The sequence below is a fragment of the Phascolarctos cinereus genome, unplaced genomic scaffold (genome assembly GCF_003287225.1).
Source record: "Phascolarctos cinereus isolate Bilbo 61053 unplaced genomic scaffold, phaCin_HiC Scaffold_5;HRSCAF=322, whole genome shotgun sequence".
Lineage (NCBI taxonomy): Eukaryota > Metazoa > Chordata > Mammalia > Diprotodontia > Phascolarctidae > Phascolarctos > Phascolarctos cinereus.
In genome coordinates, this window is record NW_027555958.1 from 78880129 (window position 1) to 78900969 (window position 20841).

General features: G+C 38.8%; 1 protein-coding gene across 3 annotated transcripts in view; it reads right to left on the bottom strand.

Annotated features, from left to right (window-relative positions):
• The window catches only part of FAM120B (family with sequence similarity 120 member B), a 118214-nt gene that overhangs the window by 23914 nt on the left and 73459 nt on the right, over positions 1-20841 (bottom strand). For all 3 annotated transcript variants that reach the window (XM_020972024.1, XM_020972023.1, XM_078155029.1), the window contains one exon: positions 2072-2278. In XM_020972024.1, the coding sequence (XP_020827683.1) occupies positions 2072-2278 (207 nt within the window). The remainder of the gene's footprint in view (positions 1-2071; positions 2279-20841) is intronic.

The following is a 20841-nucleotide window of genomic DNA, read 5'->3' on the forward strand; positions in this document are numbered from 1 at the left end:
ACTGAAGAACCGGAAGGTTAGGATGCAAGTTGAAGTGCCTCATATGAGGGCAACAGTTGGGAAGAAGAAAGGTTGTGAACCAGGTACTGAACTCACTGAGGAAGGAAGGGGGAGTGTCCTGGAAGTCTGTAGACAACAGCTACCAGAATTTTGATTGGGCGGTAGATGTGGATTGCATGAACCTCAAGGGAGGAGAGTGATGGTGGTAGGGGCAGAGTCTGGAAATGCGGAGCAAGGAATATTCCAACTCCCCCATCTTAACCAGTAAGTCAAGGGGAATGAGTGAAAGTGAACTTAATGCTGTAATGGATAGCCAGGGAGGCTATATCATCAGCAAGGAGCCAGGTCTCTGTGAGAACCAGAAGAAGAAAGGAGTTAGAAAGGAAAAGATTTAAGATGAAAGCAAATTTGTTGCTTATGGAGCAGGCATTTCAGAGGGCACAGTGAAAGGGTAAAGTAGTGTTTGATTGCCTCTTTGGCGGGTGTTGGGTTGAAGGAAATGGGAATAAGGAATTGGGTAGTAAGAGAAAGGGTTTGGGGTTTGAGTAGTAAGACACATCTCTACAATAAACCTAGGATGTACTCTACCACAAATTACCTAACATCAGTGGAAAGAATGGAATTTCCGGCATTGATAGAGCTTCCTTACCAGTTTTTAGCTCCTTGCATCAATGAAATCACAGATCTGATATTAAAAATATAAAGTATCAAGCAAGACACAAGTAGAATTTCTTTCTCTCAAAGTGTTTTGCATATAGCAGGTGCTCAAAAATTCTTATTAAATAAATTAAAGTATCTGAGACTATTTAGCTAATTTGGCAGCACAGCCAATGCCTTGGCAAATAAGAATCTTCCACTTTGCAATATGAACAAAGCACAGTTGTTAGCCCTTGTCTAACAACTTATTATGCTTATCCTTTGGGAAAAATCAGATTACACAGTGATTCCCCTCCTCTATTTTTGTGACTAGATCTCTGATTGGGGGTACAGAAGAAATAGCACTGGCCCTAGAGTCGGAGGGCATAAGTGTCAATTCTACTTCTGACACTTACTACCTGTGTGACCTCAGACAATTCACTTCAATTCTATGGACCTCAGTTTCTTCACCTGTAAAATGAGGTGACTAGATTAGATAGCCTCTGTGTAACTTCTCCAAAAGTGAGTTTGATTACATTGGAAGCTGTGCTGGAGATACATGTAACTTTTGTTTGTTTGTTTTTTTGCTAAAAAGGAAGAATTCAAAATATTTGAAAATATCTAAATAAGACAGCCAGAGATTGATGAGCACCATTCACCCTGCCCAACAACAGAATTTTTAATGTCTTGAATACTGTTTAAATATTATGGCAGAAGCTATCATAGAGAAGCATTTCACACTCCTAGTTTTTATGGAATGATAATTTTATAGTAGCAATGACATTTAAAAAAGTAAACCAGTATCAAAAGAAAAATAAACCATTATTTGTATATGTGTTATTATTTGTGTACATATTTTTAAAGCTAGGGAATATGATTCTCCTCAAAATAGATGTTTCTAATTCATGTACTTTGTTTCCTAAAATAATAAAAAATACTATTATTTGTGAATATACTATTATTTATTATACTTTTATTTGTGTATATATTTTTAAAGCTAGAGAATAGGATTCTCCTCAAAATGGATGTTTCTAACACATGTGTTTGGTTTTACAAAGGAATGTAAAATAAAATGGATCAGACTTCATTGCCTATTCAATGAAGCCTAAGGAGGGTAATCTGGTTTCATTCAATTATAAAATGTGGATATGTGTCATAATATGGTTGTGCCAACCAAATGAGATAATACAGATAAGAGAACTTGCCTTATAATGTCTAATGTCTGATTCTTGGTTTCTTCATTTATAAAATAAGGTATTTATACTAAGCCTCTAAGTGGGAAAAGCATCTTAAAATTAAGGGGCCAATACCTATTGCTACACTCAGATAAAAGGCTGTGAGATCGTTTTTTTTTTTAGCATGTTAAAATATCATTAATGAAACAATAAAGTATCAATCAATCATTGTGAAAGGCCCAGAGATTTTTTTAACTTACATTGCCTTCTAGAAGTTCCTCCACACAACAGCCTCTGTGTGACTGCTGGTACTTTTGTTGAAAAAGTTTCCCATCAAACATCTTCCAAGCCATCAAGTCATCCATTCTGAATGGAAACCCACAGGCACTGTTGGCCAGAATCAAAGTGGTCAGGCCTCGGATGAAGAGAGAGCCAAGTTGCACAGCTCTGGAGTCAACATGGGTGAGCTGTTGAAAAGACACATGGAACAAATTTGTCCTTACTTTGGAACGATAAATTAATTTGCATAAATATTGGCATGACATGTTGACATTATGTTCCAAACAGATCTGTTCTATAACCTGACAATAATAAAAGATCTACCAAGGCAAGTAAATGTGACTATATTAAAAGCAGAATTAGGATCCTCTGGGCTTTATGAGTGACTGATTCTGACACCCTTCTATTTCTCTGTAACCCATACCTTTCTAACTTAACCTGCTATTATCGTCCTCCATATACTCTGTACTCTAAGTTATTCCTGACCCTGAAACATCATGAGGTAGACAGTGTTGAGAGCAGGATTGATCTTGACTAACTGAGGGGTAGATCTGGGAAGAGCCCAAGAATTATCCCAAGTGGCAAGTTATACTTATTGTAAAAAGGTTTGAACAAGCACTTAATGGGGAAGAGTAAGGCTCACATGATAGAGATCAAAGTTTCAGATGAGGAAAAGGAAGAGTTACAAACTACTTTAAAATAATTAACATGTGGAGTAGACTACTGTCCTTTGGAAAAGGAGATTGTAGTCCTGAAATTTGGTACAGTGGAATTAGAAAGTCTATTTGATAAATATTACAGCTGTTATAATTTGCATAATAAGGAGAAAAAAAAGTACGTTGCAGTATGGTTGCTTTGGAAAGTTTTTAGAGTAGGAATCAGAATGGTTAGAATGGCAGTAATATGAAGTGTCTGGCTCAGGATCTCCACTGAATGGCACTGAATTAGGAGGGAAGTCGATGGCACTCAGGAAAGTTAGGCACAGAAAAGGCTCTAGGAGGGCCTCAGGTTGGTGAATCCTCTCCTAAGAGAGCTCCTAGAATATGCTCTCTAATGATGCCTGTTGGAGAGGCGAGAGAGGAAATGGTTGAGGGATGTGTGTTGGGAAAAGGAGCTAAAGGATTGAAGAGAACCAAGTTAAGTGCAGAGCTGAGAAAGCTTCCAATCCTTCCCTATTGGCTCCTTTGCTACTGGCTTCAAGTCTTCCCTGTCCTTAAAAGCAAAGCAAAACAAAAAATCACCTCTTACTAGACACCTACTTACTATCCCCTCTATATCTCTTCTCCCTCTCACAGCCAAATTCTAACAAAAATGTTTCTATATTCATTGCCTCCACTTCTCCTCTGGCTCATTTCTCAATCCTTTGCAATTTGGCTCGTGCCTTCAGTCAATTAGAAACGCTGTCCCCAAAGTTACTGATGATTGTTTAATTGCCAGATCTTCAGGCCTACTCACAATCCTCATTCTTCTTGACTTCATTGTAGGATTTGACACCACTGATCCTCTTCTCATCTCTGGGATTCTGTGACATTGCTTTCTCTCTGCTCTCTCCTCAACTACCCCATAGGCTACTCAAGCTGAACATATCTGAAACCAGAACTTAGAACTTTTCCACTGAACCCGCTGTCCCGCTTCTTCCAAACTTCACTATTTCTGTTGAGGGGACACCACTATCCTTCCAGTCAGCCAGACTGGCAACCTCACACACATCCTCAACTTTCATTCACTCCACAGAGCCAATCTATTGCCAAGTCTTGTCTCTTCTACCTTCATAACATCTTTCCCATCCATTCCCTTTCCTACAGGTACATAGTCTCTGCTCTTGATGAGATCTTCTTCACCTTTCACCTGGACTATTAGGATAGTCTCCTAATTGGTCTGCTTGCCACAAGTTCTTCTCTACTCCAAGCCAGGTTCCACGTGGCTGCCAAAGCCCAGTTCAGACCATGTCAGTTCTTCACTCAGCAAATTCCAGTGGTTCCCGGTTACCTTTTGGACCAAATAAAAACTCTGATATTTAAATCCCTTCATGACCTGTTCCCAAACTACTTTTCCAAGCTAACTGCATATTACTCCCCTTTACATACACAATGGGGCAGCTAGGTGGTGCAGTGGATAAAGCACTGGGCTTGGAATCAGAAAGACTCAGTTTCATGCATTCAAATCTGGCCTCAGAAACTTAACAGCTGTGTGACCCTGGGCAAGTCACTTAACCTTGTTTGCCTCAGTTTCTCCTCTGTAAAATGAGCTGGAGAAGGAAATGGCAAACCACTCCAGTATCTTTGCCAAAAAACAAAACAAAAAACCCAAATGGAGTCACAAAGAGTTGGACACAATTGAAATGACTCAACAACAATGTGCATATACTAGTCGAGACAAATTAGCCTTCTTACTGTTCCTTATTATATAGTATTCCATTTTCTCTTTCTCCACTTCCCCTTAATGGGGGCATTATTACAAAACTCAATTAATTTCAATGAAACTATTTTTAAAAATAAAAGAGAATAAATATTAAAGAATAATTTTACATCTATCTATCTATCTATCTGTCTATCTGTCTGTCTATCTATCTATCTATCTATCTATCTATCTATCTATCTATCTATCTATCTATCTAATTATCATTGGTTCTTATTATCTCATCCAGACTTGAAGTGCAGAGGCCACTTATGGGCCTGATCCCATTCTGATTGGCATGGGAGCTCTGATCCATTCTGTCTCCAACATGGGCCAGTTTTCTCCTTCTTAGGCAACCCTAACTCCAATCTCTCTGCTCCCAGGTGTTCACCATATTAATGTCAAGCTTAGTATAGACACCTGGTCAGCTTAGCCCACAGCAACTCAGAACTCCAGAGCTCAAGAGATCTGCTAGCCTGGTAGCAAGGTTTACAGCCATGCAGCACCATGCCTGATGCAAGAATTGTTTCACAGTAATTCAATTTAACAAAAATTCCTTGAACATCTATTATGTGTGAGGGACTGTGCTCAGAGCTGTGAAGAAGCCACCATTCCTGTCCTCAGGGAACTTATGGTCAAGCAGGGGAAATGAAAAAATAACATAAAAATCTGGAACACAAGGTATAATACCAAGGTGCAACAAAGAGGAACAAAGTGTTATACTGGTTCAAAGGAGAGAGAACACTTTTGGGGGAGAGTGGGGACTTCTAGAACAAAATTTCTCCTGTAACCTCCACCTTTCCCATGGAGGTAGCCTACTGGCAAGAAACAAAGTCTGGCAATTACCAGAGAGAAAAGATAGAAAACAATTATTAAACAATTAAATTAAAACAAACATGAATTCACCATAAACTCGTATCACAGTGTACCTAAGAATAGAAATGAATTAAAATTCTGTGTATGAATTCTTAATATCTCAAGGAAAACAAGTCACTTAACTTTTAACTGAAGGATTACACTGACTCAGCTTACAGAACAATTTACCACTGCTAAGAGACTATTAAACATAAAAGAACAGGTCCAGTTTTATTTTTACCAAATTTAAAAAATATCATTAAACCATTTTAAGACTTCTTTTATAAGTAATAAAAAGTCATATATACATATATACACACACACACACACACACACACACACACACACATATACATGTATACACACATAAAAAAATCTACCTAGGCTAGCTAGGAAAAGGATATAAAAAGAAGCAGTCACACAACCAATCTCAGGAGAACACTTTATAAGAGTGCTATGACATTTGGACATGAATTTCTTAAGAGCCAAAAAAATGGGGTTGGTGGGGTACTACCCTAGATAGGGTTAAAACTTGGAATCTTGGGCTTGCCAACGCTTTTTAGGTACTCTAAGACTGGGGTTAAGTAAGGGTGTAAATCTGGAAACTGGAGGGAGAAATCCCATTTTCTTCTCAGAAGGAACTGATTTTAATCCAGGAACAAGCAGCATAAGGAAGGACAAAATTGTAGAAATGACCACAGGGCTATAAGTTACCTTAGAATGTGTTAGAATAAGTCTTTGGAAATGGATGTAATAAACATCATTTACATAAAATAGCTGAAACTGAGCTACATCATCATGCTCTCTCACATAGTCAGTCTGTGGAAATATTCCATCGACATTTCTTGCAATACTTCCTTGAATTCCCATCGTGAATCAGGCCTCAGTAATGCAATGAATGTGATAACTCTGTCTTGCCAGGTTGTTAAAAGCTGGCTTCTCAGGGCACCATATTCCTATTTGGTTATTTCCTGGCCCATTTTATTAATCTCATAAGGAGGGTTATCATTTCATTTCCAGAATTATTCAATAAACACATCTCAACATAATATATCTACCTGCCTTTTTTTCATCCCAAGTTTATGGCTACAACTCACTTCTAAAAAGCAAAGAGTTAAGCACTATGGTGTTCTAAATACCTTCACTCTCAATGTGAAATTTGTCTGTAGCTTTTTGATTCAATGTGCCAACATTTAATAACAGTTGAATGATGAATGATAAAGCATTTATTAGGTGCTTACGATGTTCCAGGCACTGTGCAAAGATGAAACCAAATACACACACCATAGTGTGCTTCAATTTACACAACCTCCCCCGTCCTCACTCATCAGATTTTTATGTCTTAGGTTTTTGTAATGTGTGGTTCACATGTATCTAATCCAACTGTAAAGGTTGTTAAATATAATCCATCTGCCAGTGGTTCATAGTCACCTGAATCAAATGGAAGTAATAACAAACCAGCTGCAGACTGCAGGCACAGGTTATCTGCCTGACACACCCTCAAAGTGTACCAGAGCTAATAACCACATGATTAGCACATATGCCTTGCTCTGCAAAGCGTACTCATTTTGGTGTGTAAGTTTATATGTAAATATTAAAAAAGTGTATATATTGTCTAATTTTACAATCCTTCAGTAAAGTCATTTTGGTGATCCTAGGTACTCAAGGTCTAAGATAGCCAAGTGAACATCAGCTGTGGGAGGCCCCATCAAGTTTGTCTGATGAACTCACAGATCCTTGAAGTGCTCAAGTACAACACAAGTGTTATTTATTAGTTATTTGGGCGTGACTTTCTTTAAAGCCAAAAAAAAAAAAAAGGATCGAGAGATGCAACATCCTAGATAAGGTTTTAAACTCATGACTTTGGGTTTTCCAAACAAGTTGCTCAGAGCAGTGGCTCTGTGATTTCACTGGTACTTATGCTCCACCTTCTAACACAGATCACAACTTCCTTATGACTTACTAGATGGTCTACAAGGGTTGATGGATGATAAAAAATTTAATAACTTTGAGACCAACATCGTGATGGCTCTCTCTAAATTTAGGTTGGTTCTCATACACAAGACACAAAGAGTATTACTTATTGGTCATTTGGGCGTGAATTTCTTTAAAACCAAAACACAGGGTTGGGAGATGCAACATTCTAGATAAGGTTACATACTCATGATCTTGGGCTTTCCAAACTGTTTTGGGAATCTGAGAATGTTAACATTACTGGCCAATTATAACTGAGTCATTTATGATGCATGATGTAGTGGAAAAATCATTGGTTTTGGAGACAGAGGACTTCTGGGTTTTAATCTCAGCTCTTTTATTTAACACCTGAGTGACTTTGGATAAGTCTTAAGCTCTTTGGATTAGTTTTGGCAGCTGCAGGATGAAGGAGTTGGCTCTAGACAATCTCTAAGGTTCGTTTAGGTCTAAATGCTATGGACTTGGGAACTTCTGTATCTTGGAGTCCTAAAGAAAGAGTGGGGTGCTTTTGAGCCCGATCTGCTAAAATACGTTAATACTATTAATTAATGCTTATTTTCAAGGATATACTTTCTTTATATATCTGTCACTAACTTACTGTGTGAAATCGGGCAAATCTTTCACCTTTCTATATACTAGGTATCCCCATAGGTGAAATCACTGCCCCATTGTAGAGGGCTGTTGTAAAGAACAACAAATATAATTGATAGTTTAGTGTTTTGCAAATAGCAGATTTGTGCTCTAGGAAGAAGTGGAAGATAACAGCTTTTGTTTCATGAGCCAACAGAGACGTAAGAAAAATATGAGATTACGCCCTAAATATATCATAGGGAGTTATTATGTGGCACATATACTGGGCTGGTATTTTGCCCCCAAACAGCAACACCACTATTTTAGAAAGGAACTGCTGCCCTTGGGGCCCCACTGTCTTAACTGGTGACTGTTATTTCAGGAAAGCCCCCTTCATGCTTCACTTGGCTCCCTACTCTCCAGACACCTTTTCCATCACCTCACCAATCACCCTGCCACCATACCAGATACTGTGTAGTGGAGTAACTTCCACCTGTGGCCGCACTCTCCGCCTGGTGACCACCTATCCTGGACCTTTTAAGAAAGCCCTCGCCTTGCTTTACTTCCCTCCCTGCTCTCTGGCCATTTTCTCCATAGCTTTGTCAACTACCTTGCTGCAACCCTTTCATTCTTCCTACCCTGACCTCCCCCCACCCCCTTTTGAGTTCTGGAACTATGAAACATGATCAAATCAGCTCTGTCATTGGTTCCTTGGGGCAGGGATCGTGTTTGCTTCTCTATTTGTATCTCCAGTACTTAGCACAGTATTTGGCATGCAGTAACATTTTAATAAATGCTTTTTCATTAATTAAGTAGGAAAGATATTGACAAACTGGAGAGCAACCAGAGGAGAGTGACCAGGCTGGTGGATGATCTTAAGTTCATGCTAATAATAATAATAATAACAGTAATATCACATAGTACATTAAAGTATGCAAAGCTCTTTACAAATATTGCCTCATGTTATGCTCAAAAGAACCGTGGGAGGTGCTATTATTACCCTCTTTTTACAGATGAAGAAACTGAGCCTGAGGTTAAGTGACTTGCTCAGGGTCCCACGGCTAGTGTTTCAGGCCACCTTTCAACTCTGGTCTTCCTGACTCTAGGCCCCACACTTTATCCACCACACCGTCTAGCAGCCCTGTGAGGATCAGTTCAATTAGTTAATATGTAGAAGCAAAGGCTTAGTCTTCACGCGTCTGAAGGGCTGTTCCACAGCAGATGGATTATACTTGCTCCGCTTGGCCCCAGAGGGCAGATACTAGGAGCAACAGATGGAAATTCCAAAGAGGCTCGATATGAAGAAAAACAACTTAACAAGAAGAGCCATCCAAAAGTGGAATGGGCTTCCTAGATGTGGTGGACGCCTCCTCACAAAGACCTTCAAGAGAATGCCGAGGGGACCACAAGTCGGGAGTCCTGGAAGGAATTCTTATTTATATAAAGACTTCAGGTTAGACTGGATAACCTACAAAGGTCACTCCAATTGTAAGATTCTGCATTTCTTTAATAATAACCAGAGCTGAGACTGGGAGGAGGCAAGGGTAAGTCATATACTAAGGAACAGCATGGCGGATGCTCTTTAATGCTACTTTTTGTAAATGCATATGAGAAAATACTGCTCTCCAAGGCACGGAAGCATTTATTTTGTAATAAGTCAAAAATACATGGGAGAGCTCAAATTCTCTAACACAAAGAGAAGGTGACTTTTAATCCTTGCTTAAGGCAAATAAGGCAGCTAGGTTGTGCACTGGATAGAGTACTCCACCTGGAGTCAGGAAGACCGGAGTTCAGATTTGGCCTCAGACACTTACTAGCTGTGTGACCCTGGGTAAATCACTTAACCTTAGTCTGTAAAATGAGCTGGACAAGAAAATGGCACTCAAGTATCTTTGCCAAGAAAACCCCAAATGGGGTCATGAAGAGTCAGCCATGTCTGAAACACGTGAACAACAATAAAAAGGCAAACAAATGTCTTGCCCTGACTTTCACAGTAAACACATAATACAAACAACTTGATTTGGCTTGTGGAAAAGCCTCACCAATGACCAGGGGCCAAGAAGTCTGGACTAGTGGTGAAAAAGCACTTGGCTGGGAGCCACAAGACTTGGATTCTAACATTAGCCCAGGATCACTGTAAAATAAGTAGGTCTATTCTAGTAATATGTGGTCCCTCCTACTTAAAAGTTCTATGATGCTCTGAAACACATGGACGCTCCAGCAAGGGGACGAGTTAACATTTTACAGGAAGGGAGAGACAATATGACATTCATGTTTCTTTAATGTTCATCTAACAGGCTTGGTTCAAAACTACGCGAATCATACCCTTTCTTTCCATATAGCTTAATACCCCTAAGTACTAAGTATACAGTGATAATGTAAACAGTTTCTTACTGGAAATTCTACCCTTGGAATTATGATTATAATAAATGTTCTTTTAAAAAGGTAAGCGAGACCATAGACGTAATTTACCTAAGTGATAGGCAGTGTTCCTTCTTGTTTCTTAAGATATTAGCATTCTGTGATCACAGCTGCTTATTAGTATGTATAATGGGAAAAACAAAAACCTCACCATCTAAAAACAAATATCCTTCCACTCAAGTGCTTCTGTGACAGGTCAGAACTTGCCAGTTCCTGAGAATATTAATCAACACAAGAGAAGAAATGAAAATAAACAAAATCTTATCGAGGGCAACTTGAACTACTGAAACAGAAACCAAACCAGGGTTAGCAAAATCCAAAGCTGCCTGAGCATTTCCTAAATAAACTGGTTCCTTTCAAGTTCATGTGAGCTCACACAGAATACAGGTAGATTTGTGATGATCGCCACTTGGCTGCTTAATAACTTTCTCAGCCCTTCATCACTGGGCTCTTCCTCTCCATCTTTTCCCCCAAACAATTAAACATGTAACTGTGCCTAAAATAGGTGAAAACATAATACAGTGAATAGATCCTATCTTTAGGACAGGCTAGGAAAAAAGAGAGACCAAGTTATGCTATCTTTAGGGCCGACATAACCAAGACACTAAAATGGAACAGGAATAATATTATTTATGTGATACTTTTCATCTAAGAACTTAAGAGGGCTTTATAAATATAGTTCATTAATTTGCAGAATTATAACTCAATGACCACATTTTCTGAACTAAAAAACTAGACACATGCTCTAATAAAGCATGTATATATATTACATATGTACACATATTATATATATATATATATATTCAGACATATATTTATTTACTTATTTTTAGCCAAGTCTCATTATAAGTACACTTTATTTTCCTGAAGTACAGAGAACTTGGGTGATGTCAGTCAATCAAACAACCAAAAAACATTTATAAAGTGCTTCTTACTTTTACGAGTTAGTGGGTGACATAGTGTATATATGGTGCTGGGCCTGAAGGTCCTGAATTAAAATCTGACCTCAGAGACTTCCTAGCTGTGTGGCCCTGGGTAAGTCACTTAATCTCTGTTTGCTTCAGTTTCCTCAGCTGTAAAATGGGGATAATAATAGTGGCTACTTCCCAAGGTTATTATGAGGATCAAATGAGATTATATTTGTAAAGTACAGCACTTGACACAAAGCAGGTACTTAATAAATGGTAGGTGTTATTATTATTGTTACTCTGTGCCAGGTGCCACGCTAGGTGCCAGGCATACAAAAACAAAAATGAAAGTTTCTGCCCTCAAGGAGCTTAGGAACCATCCTCAGGGGAGAAAAGAAGTACGTGTATGCATGTGTAATATATACATATATATACATATATATGTACACACATGTTCATTCATTCATTTGTTTATCTACTATGAGGCACAGTGGATAGAGTGGTATGCTTGGAGTCAAGAAGATCTAAGTTCAAATCTGACCTCAGATACCAGCTGTGTGATGTCGGGTAAGTCACTTAACCCTGTTTGCCTCAGTTTCCTCATCTGTAAAATGAACTGGAGAAGGAAACGGCAAACTATTCAGTATCTCTGCCAAGAAAACTCCAAATAGAGTCATAAAGAGTTGGACACAACTGAAAAACAATTAAATAACAATAACAGCAAACGCACACATATAATTATAAAGATATATGTACATCTATCTATCTATATAAATAACAAGATAATGGGGAGGGAGGAAGGGAATGAACATTTATAGCACCTACTCTGTGCTAAGTACTATACTAAGCATTTTTTAAAAAAACTAAATATTATTTTATCTTAGCCTTACAACACTAGAAGGTAGGTGCTATGACTGTCCCCATTTTATAGGTGAGGAAACTGAGGCAAATACAAGTTTGCCAGGATCACACAGTTAGTGAGCACGTTAGACTGGATTTGAACTCAGGCCTTTCTGACTGCAGGCCCAGCACTTTTCCACCACGCTCCCAGCTGCCTGTGAAGATACCAGTGTCTGAGAAGATTAGAAAAGACTTCATCTGGAAGGTGGTACTTGAGCTGAGCTCTGAAGGAAACCAGGGATTTTAAGAGGTAAGGGACAGATGGTGTGATGGCGAGGGGACAATGGTTTGCCAAGCATGAGGAAAAGGGAAAAACTCAATCTAACTGCCTTCTAGTGTAACTAAAAGAGGAGAAAGGTGTAAGTAGTCTGGAAAGGCAGGATGGGGACAGGTTGTGTAAATGCCAAACAGAGGAGTTTATAGTTGATCTGAGAAGAGATAGGGGGCCAATGAAATTCTCAGAGTAGGAGAGAGAGTGATGGAAAATCACTTTGACAGATATACTGCCTGATCTATAGCCCTTCCACTGTACAACAGTAACAAATAATCAGGTATGACTGAGGAAACAAAGAAACAGAGTACTAGACCAGCTGCCTATTTGATCTCAGGATCCCAACTGAATTCCTCCTCCACACAGCTGCCAAAGAGATTCTCCTAATGTACAAGCCTGACAATGGCAACTCTCCTATGCAATCAACTCCAACGGACATGTATGGACTCTGTGATGAAATACAAGGCAGTTAAAGCCCTTATGACCTGGCTCCAACCTATCTTCTTAACCTGATCAATCAGTATAGCCCCTTCATACACTCTACAGTCTAGCTAGTTTGGCCTCCTCACAATTCCTTATGATGACGTTCCATCTTCCACCTTCCATCCTGTCTGTACTGGCTGTCTCATGTGCTGGGGAATGTTCTCCTGCATCACCTCCACTTCTTGGGATCCCTGGTTCTCTTCAAACTTTAGCTGAAGTACCACCTTCTACATGAAGCCTTTCCTGATTACTTTGGTAATACAAAATATATGTGCTTTGACTTATTACAAAATAAATACTTATATGCCAAACAATATTTTCTCATATGCCTTTACAAAAAGCAATGTCAAAGAGTGCCCTCCCTAACAGATGTACCTTGTTTTTCTTTTGTATGTTGTCTACATACTTATATATGCACATAGTATCTCCTTCATTAGAATGTAAGCTCTTTGAGGGCAGGGTCTGTTTCACTTTTTGCCTTTGTATCCCCAGCATTTAGCACAGTGCCTAAAAGATAGAAGGCACTAAATAAACCCATGCTGATTAATTTCATCAAGGCCACAACACAAGTCAGTGGGAGTCACGGTAGGGGAAAAACTTGTTTCTTAGCTTTTCATTCAATGGGCCATCCACAGAGTATATAAAGTCAAATCTCAACTATCGACTCCTACCTATCTCACTGACTTATTGTGAGTAAAATGTTAAGAGTGTTATGGAAATGTGGGCTATTATATTGTAAGCACACAGCTTTCTTTTGTTTCTTATCGTCCAAAGAGTAATGTGCATTCTTGAAGAAAAGTCAGATTCCATTTTCCAGAAATGTTATGAATATAATTTATTTTAGTCTAATACCTGTTGACATTTTAAAGGACCCTCTTTTCCACTCATATTATTCCTCAATGATTTTATGTTGGAAGAGAAGAAAAAAATTCTGTGAAATTTGTGGTCTATGGAAAATTTTCTGTCATATCAAATATGCTATCTATTATAGATCACTAGGCCTGCTTATGGTCCAACCCTCATAGCCACTGTTTGGGGAGGCAACTCTTATGGTCAAGTAGCCAGCCATCTTTACCAACTGCCAACCGACTGCCACCCACAGGGAAGGCAAATTAGCCTAGCTGAAGTGCAAGGAACCCTGAGGTAGAGACAGGAGGCAGTATGTACCAGTCAAGTCAAGCCACCACCATTTGACCACCATCTCTCCTCAAACCCTGACAGGGACAGTCCAAGATCAAGAATCCAAGAGCCTTTCAATTAGCAGTGCTTCCAGACCAGTGTCAAATGGTTCAACATCAGAAACGAGAATGATTTTGTCAGTGGAAATAACATGAAAAGGAATGTTACCATCTTATTTGCTGCCACTGTACCCTAAAACCCATGGAACCTTTCGATCTGACTGGCAGCTGAAACCTTCCATATGTGTCATGTCTCTTATCAGAATGTGAGATCCTTGAGAGCCAGTACTCTCTTAATTTTTTTTATTTGTATTGCCAGGACTTAGCATAGTATATATAGACAATACTTAATAAATGTTTCATTCTTTCATTCATTCATTTATAACAATACTGTCCTAGGAGAAATAACCAACTGTGGTATAGAGGAAAATAGAGCACATATACTTTAGTAACAAAATGACCATTTCTTGAACCAAAAATAACAAGGCAGGCTTTGGAATAAATATATCATGTAAGTTGAGAGATAACTGTGAAGTAAAGTTAAGATGGCAGAAGTGTGGCTCTCCACATCAAAGTTGCCAAGTAAATCCTGGTTCACCAGTTACCATCAATCAACTCAAGGCAAGGGACTCCTGGAAAGGTCTGGTCTTTTGCTCATCTCTCAGACTTGTCAAACGAAATTAATAAACAAAAACAGCCAATATTTTGGAAACAGGCTTTAAGATGCTTTGGGGATAAAAGACTAAAGGTAATACTGATCTTTTCCTGCTTAGGGTAGCATAACTGAAAAGAAGAGGAGTTCTCTCAAAGGCATCAGATAGGACCATGGAGACTTGAAAAACCAGTTCTTAATGTTCCTAATGCCTCACTGTAAATATTTAACAGTAAACAGTTCCACTGTTTGGTGTTTATATGCAAAGGAAGGTTCACTTACTGAGGTTCATTGGTAGTTGTGCAAAATGATACTTGTGTGGAACAAAACTGCTATTCTAAGTAAGCCCAAACACTGAAGCTGACCTAAACAAAGTTTCAATACTACCTTAGCAGTGTGCCTATGCTATAAAGGGGTGGAAATCCAAACACTCTGAGAACACTACAAATAAGGCATCAGTAAGTAAGTAGTCAGGGAAACAAAAACAAACCATTTTGATTTTTGAGGCACAAAGGAAAAGCCTTTTCCCCATGACAGGGCTTTGATTTATAGCTTTATGTAAATTTCTTAAAAGATTTTTAAGAGAAACTTTTCCCCCCTTTTTCCAGATTGGAGGGTGTATCTGGTGATACAGAACCCTGGAAATAGTTAAAATAATGGAAGGCTGGGGCAGGTGTATAATGAACTTTAGGAACTGGTTTAACTTTTATTTATATTCAAGCTGTTGATCAATCTTTCCTGAGTCAGGATGAAAGACTTTCAAAGTCTTAGGTGAAAGTTTATTTTAAAAGATGATTTACAGGGAACAAAGACCAGTAAGACCGTTAAAAAAAAAAAAAGCAGGCTAACCATCTGGTTAGCTGTAATACACCTAGAAGTTGTACTCAGTTGATTAAAAAAAAGATTATTTTGCATTTAATATTTTACTCATCCTCTTTCATAAAGGACATTATTTCATGTTTTTTTTTGGCATTTTTGTCTTTAAAACTAATACTTACATTTGCTATCAACTATTTCTGTGCATTTACCAGTATAATTTAAACTTGAAAAGTAGTTACCTATTTTTCACAGAGCTCCCAATGTCTTCAACAGGGGGAGCTATGTACCAAGATCTAAATAAATACCATCTATAGGCCCTATAGAAATATTATCATCTTTTGCTCAATTCTTCTGTAATTAGCCTGTAATCTAAAAGCATCTACCATCTTCAATTTTCCATCACATTAATTTTAAGTACAAATAATTAGCTCGATTGTTCTAGCTCATGTGGCAAAAGAAGCCACAGAAGTCCATTTTCATTGCTGTGGGACGGCAGAAAAACAGGCCAGACTTGAAGAAAAGGAACCCGAGTTCAAATCCCACCTCTTACTCTTGCATGACTGGGGCAAATCAAGTAATATAATACTTATACTACCTAATTTACAGTGTTGTTGTAAGAAAGTGCTTTGTAAACCTTTAAATGTCAGTTATAGAAATGTAAATTAATTTACTATTTTCTGTTGGCTAGAGTTCTAAAAGTTATCAAAGTATCTGCTGGAGCCATCTTGAAAAAAAAGAAGGGAGAATTCTTCAAAAGGTTGAGTCCTAGGGTCTTGGTCTTTCCTTTACTTTCTGGCTTCTCTGGAAGTACCTCTTCCTCTTTTCGTCTACCTATTATCATATCCAGTATAGAGACAGTTTAGGTAAGACAATTAAATGGTACAATAGTATGAGAGGATTTGGGGGTATAGGTATAGTTTAGGTAAGTTAAATGTTATTATGAATGTCCTAGGTTCCTAAACTGAAAGCTTCATCTAAAAACGGGACCTGTAGTAAGCAGAGATCTAATTTTTGTAGCTCCTTCTTGCCTCTTCTTCATTCTGGTACATACTGTGTGGGTTTAGCAGCTATACAAGGCTTGAGCTGGCTGGACACAAACACCTGTGAACATTATCACTCCTTTTCCCCTCAATCCACCAATTAAAATGATAAAAGAGCAAGGGTTCAAATACCAAGTTCACATCTTCCAGCCTCCACTGGTCTTTCCCTGGTACCTGCTGCACTAAAGATCTCCCCCTCTCCTCCCACACCAAGTAATACTCTCCATTGTATTCTATACCACCAAGTCATGGCCCATCTCCACACCACTTAACTCCAGTATACTGGCAGTACCTTATGATCCAACATCTCATCTGCTGCACCACCAATGGTGGGAGAGGCAGCGAGAGCTCTAGCCTGTGCGACCTAGCCTTCTTTCTACATTCTAGCTCTACAAGGCACTAACTCTCTGACAAGTTCCATTCTTGTTTCTCAGTATGCTTAGCATGGAAGGAGCCTAAAGAAAGGTTAGTGTGAGATCCAAATATGCTCCAACATATTTATAGATGAAATTGAAAGGATAACAAACACTAGTGGAATGGAACATATTTGTCAGCCTTTCTACAAAGTAATCTTCCCTCATTATTGATAATTATGAATTTACCATATTTGGGTTCTCATACCTTTGGGCCTGATTGCTATACAAGAAAATAAATTGAAATAGTACACACACAAAAAGAAAATGGAAATAGTACAGAAGAAAATAAAATCAGGAAAAAAATGATTAGATGATTTTCAAGATATCTTAAAAATCCTCAAAGAGTGGAAACAATCACAGATAATATTACCAAATAAAGAAAAGGTGGCAAGTGACATCTACAACTAGATATAAGTAACTACTGACCAAAGTGCCAACCTTAAGTCTTTAAAAGCTCAATTAGAATGATTTTTTTTTGTATATATTGAGGGGATTGTCTATGAAAATGGGAAGTGAAACAGCTAAGCTTTTTCTAATCCAAAAAGATTTTATTAATCATGTGGCATCTTCCAAGGGACCATGCTAGGAAATGTAGGAATACAAAGATAAAACAAAAAGCAGCCTCTGCCTTTGGGTTTTTGCAGATGACTCTCTAGAGCAGATCACATCTTCAAAGTCACACAACTGACCAAGGTATTCAATATAAAAGATCCTATTATATTATGGGATATATGTATTTGTCAAATACAAAAAAAAACCCATTTGATTTGACAGAGAAAAATAAGTCTTAAAGGCTTTCCCCTCCAAAAAGGTGTCTCCCACTCATGGTTTATTTACACAGCAAACATTTCCTTGACAGATGAGATCACAGATAAAAAGGCTATTCAAAAATCCTGTACTGATAGATAATATATAGGTATAGCATATATTAAATATTTATTATGTGTCAGGCACTGTGGTAAGGACTGGGGATACAAATATAAGAGAGCAAGACAGTTCTTGTCCTCAGAGAGTTCTATGGGCAGAAGATCACACAAAAAGGGCAGCTAAAAAGTGGAAGGGGGTGGGGGATACATGGGCAACATGGTTTGGAGCTATCTGGGAACTGAGGTGGAGGTCTCCTTACAGGCAATATAGGACGAAAGCTTGCCTATCAGTGCCCAGGGATCCATGGAGGCAGAATTCTGGGGGTTCTAGTGACAAGGGGTTTAGGAAGATGGCTAGAACAACATGGTCTGGAAAGGGCCAGGAAATGATGTGGAAGCCTGGTTCTGGACAAAACAAGGCAAAAGCTTCAGGGACTCAGAGACAGAGTCTAGGTAGTTCCAATAGCAGGGAGTTGAGATTCAATTCCATTCAAAAGCACTTATTAAGCATCGCTCTGTGAAACGCACTACATAAAAACAAAAACTAAACAGCCCTTGCTCTCAAGCAGTTTGCATTCTAGTGGGGGAGGGGTAATATACGACACAGATAAGTACAATCCAGGGCAGACAAAGTGCCACAGCCAAATCTGAGGAAGGAAGGAGAAAACACTGATGAGGCAGCACCCCAATGGAGCCTTACAGAAGGTGAAGATTCTCAAAGGCAGAGATGAGAAGGGAATGAATTCCACTCATGGGGACAGCTTTTGGGAATGGAGGAGCTGAAGATGAAGAGTCATTTAGACAACAGCTAATATCAAATCTGGCTGGAATGTAGAGAGTGTGAAGCAGATAAATATGAAATAATGCTGGAAAAGCAGCCTGGAGCCAGACTGGAAGGTCTGAAACACCAGGCCAAGCAATCTGTGTTTTATCCTAGAGGCAAAAGAGATTTAGCCAAATTACTGGAGCAGAAAAGTACAGTATAAGATCACTGACTCAGGTGATCATAAATCCAATGAAGTCCAATAATAAAAATATTTTATTTCATCATATTTATATTTTTCACTTACATATTAAACTTCTTTGTACACTGATGCTTTGCTCTAATGTAATGGCAACATAGAACATTTTAATTGGAAAAACATCCTAGTAAGGTCTGTTACGTATTTTGTTTGCACTTGTTATGTGTATGTTTTGTGCCTTCTGCTTCTAAGTTCCTTGATGAAGGGCCTGCTTCACTTTTTTGCATCTCCAGTGATTAGTACTGTGCCTGGCACATGGGAAGGAAGGAAACAAGCATTTATCAAGTACCTATTTTGTGCCAGGCACTGGGTTAAGCCCTTCGAAAATACCTCATCTGATCCTCACAACAACCCTGGGAGGTGGGTGCTGATTATTCCCATTTTACGTTAGAGGAAACTGAGACAGAGAGCATAGTGACACCAGATCACACTACTAATAAGTACCTGAGGCTGGATTTAAACCCAAGTCTTTCTGACCCCAAACCCAGCTCTCTATCTACTACACCTCTTAGCTACCACAAGGTAGGCGATTAATAAATTTTTAATGACTGATTAAACAACACAGCAGCAGAAAAGCTTAATAAATGTTTAATGATTGATTGCTCAATCATGGAAGTCTCAGTGATCTCCTTCCCTCTAGTCATTGAAGCTCTCCAAAGATATGAAAGCTAAATACAAAGGGACAGGAACCTTGTGCTATCCCCACTGCACATGGATTAGTCAAAACCTTCTTAACTGGCTCTCATCTCATGATGTCATTGGTCCTCTTAGAAAATGAGGGAACAGAACAACTATGATGGACAGCAGTTACAATAATAGTGAGTCACCTTGAAAGGCCCAAGTTTTAAAATCAGCCATATGGACATACTTGGAGTTTTCTGTTTCTGCTTAAGCTTCTATTTACCAAGAAGTAATCTATTCCTCTTCTCCCCCCCCCCCCCAACCAAGAGACACGGAATACCGTGTTGCTTGCCCTGGGCTTATCTACCTCCCTTCCTTCATCTTCTACCTCTCTTCAAATGCTTTGTGCAAGGACAGCTAAAAAAAAAGATTTATTCTTGAAAGGGTGGTAAAGATCTCAGCCCAGGCTCACAGATTTTGTTGTATTCTTCTACCCTGTGGGAACTAGCCATAGGGGAAAAACAAACAAACAAACAAACAAACTCAACTGTGTGAGATTTCCACTTAGGAAGAGTATAAAAGCTTTTTCCCTAGGAGGGTGCCTTTAAGATCTTCACATTTGTGGTCATGGTCCTGACTGCTATGGGCAGATTCCTAGTTGTTTATTCATGGAGCCTGCTGGGCTCCCACTCACTGGGAATCTGGGATCTGTGATGATGCATGGATGTTTGGGTTGCCTAATCCAAAGCCTGCAGTGCATTGCACTCATTGCATTTGGGGCTGCTGGTTGACGCCTGTTCCTGCACATGCTTGCAATAAACCTTGTTTCTAAGTCTCCTGTAGTAATTTTCTGTTACTTCTTGATTCAAACTTAAGCTAGGATTGACTTGTCCATCAGGTTAAGGCCTTCAAAGCTCTAAACAATGTCCCTCTAACCTTCTATGACTGAGGGCAATCACATCTTCACATATCAAGCTGTGTAAAACTCTGTTTCCTAATCTCATCCTGCTTCTCTCTGGTTTCTGTGCCTTTTCTCAGTCTGCCACAAATATGATGGCCCCTCCTACCGCTAATTCTTAGTGCTGAAATCCTTCCTTTTTCTTCAAAGTCTAGTTCAAGTAGCATCTCTCTCATGCAGTATTCTTTGATGCCCCCATATTTAAATCATTACTTAGACCTTGCTTCCTTTCACAGCACTTTGGAATTCTCCATTGCATTTATATTTTAATTTTTGTAAGATACCTGTGTGTGTGATATATCATTACCCATATATGCTTGTAAGCATCTTGAAGGCAAAGGCTATTTTTAATTTCATTTTTGTACCCTTACTGCCTTGCACACAGTAAGTGCTTAAAAAT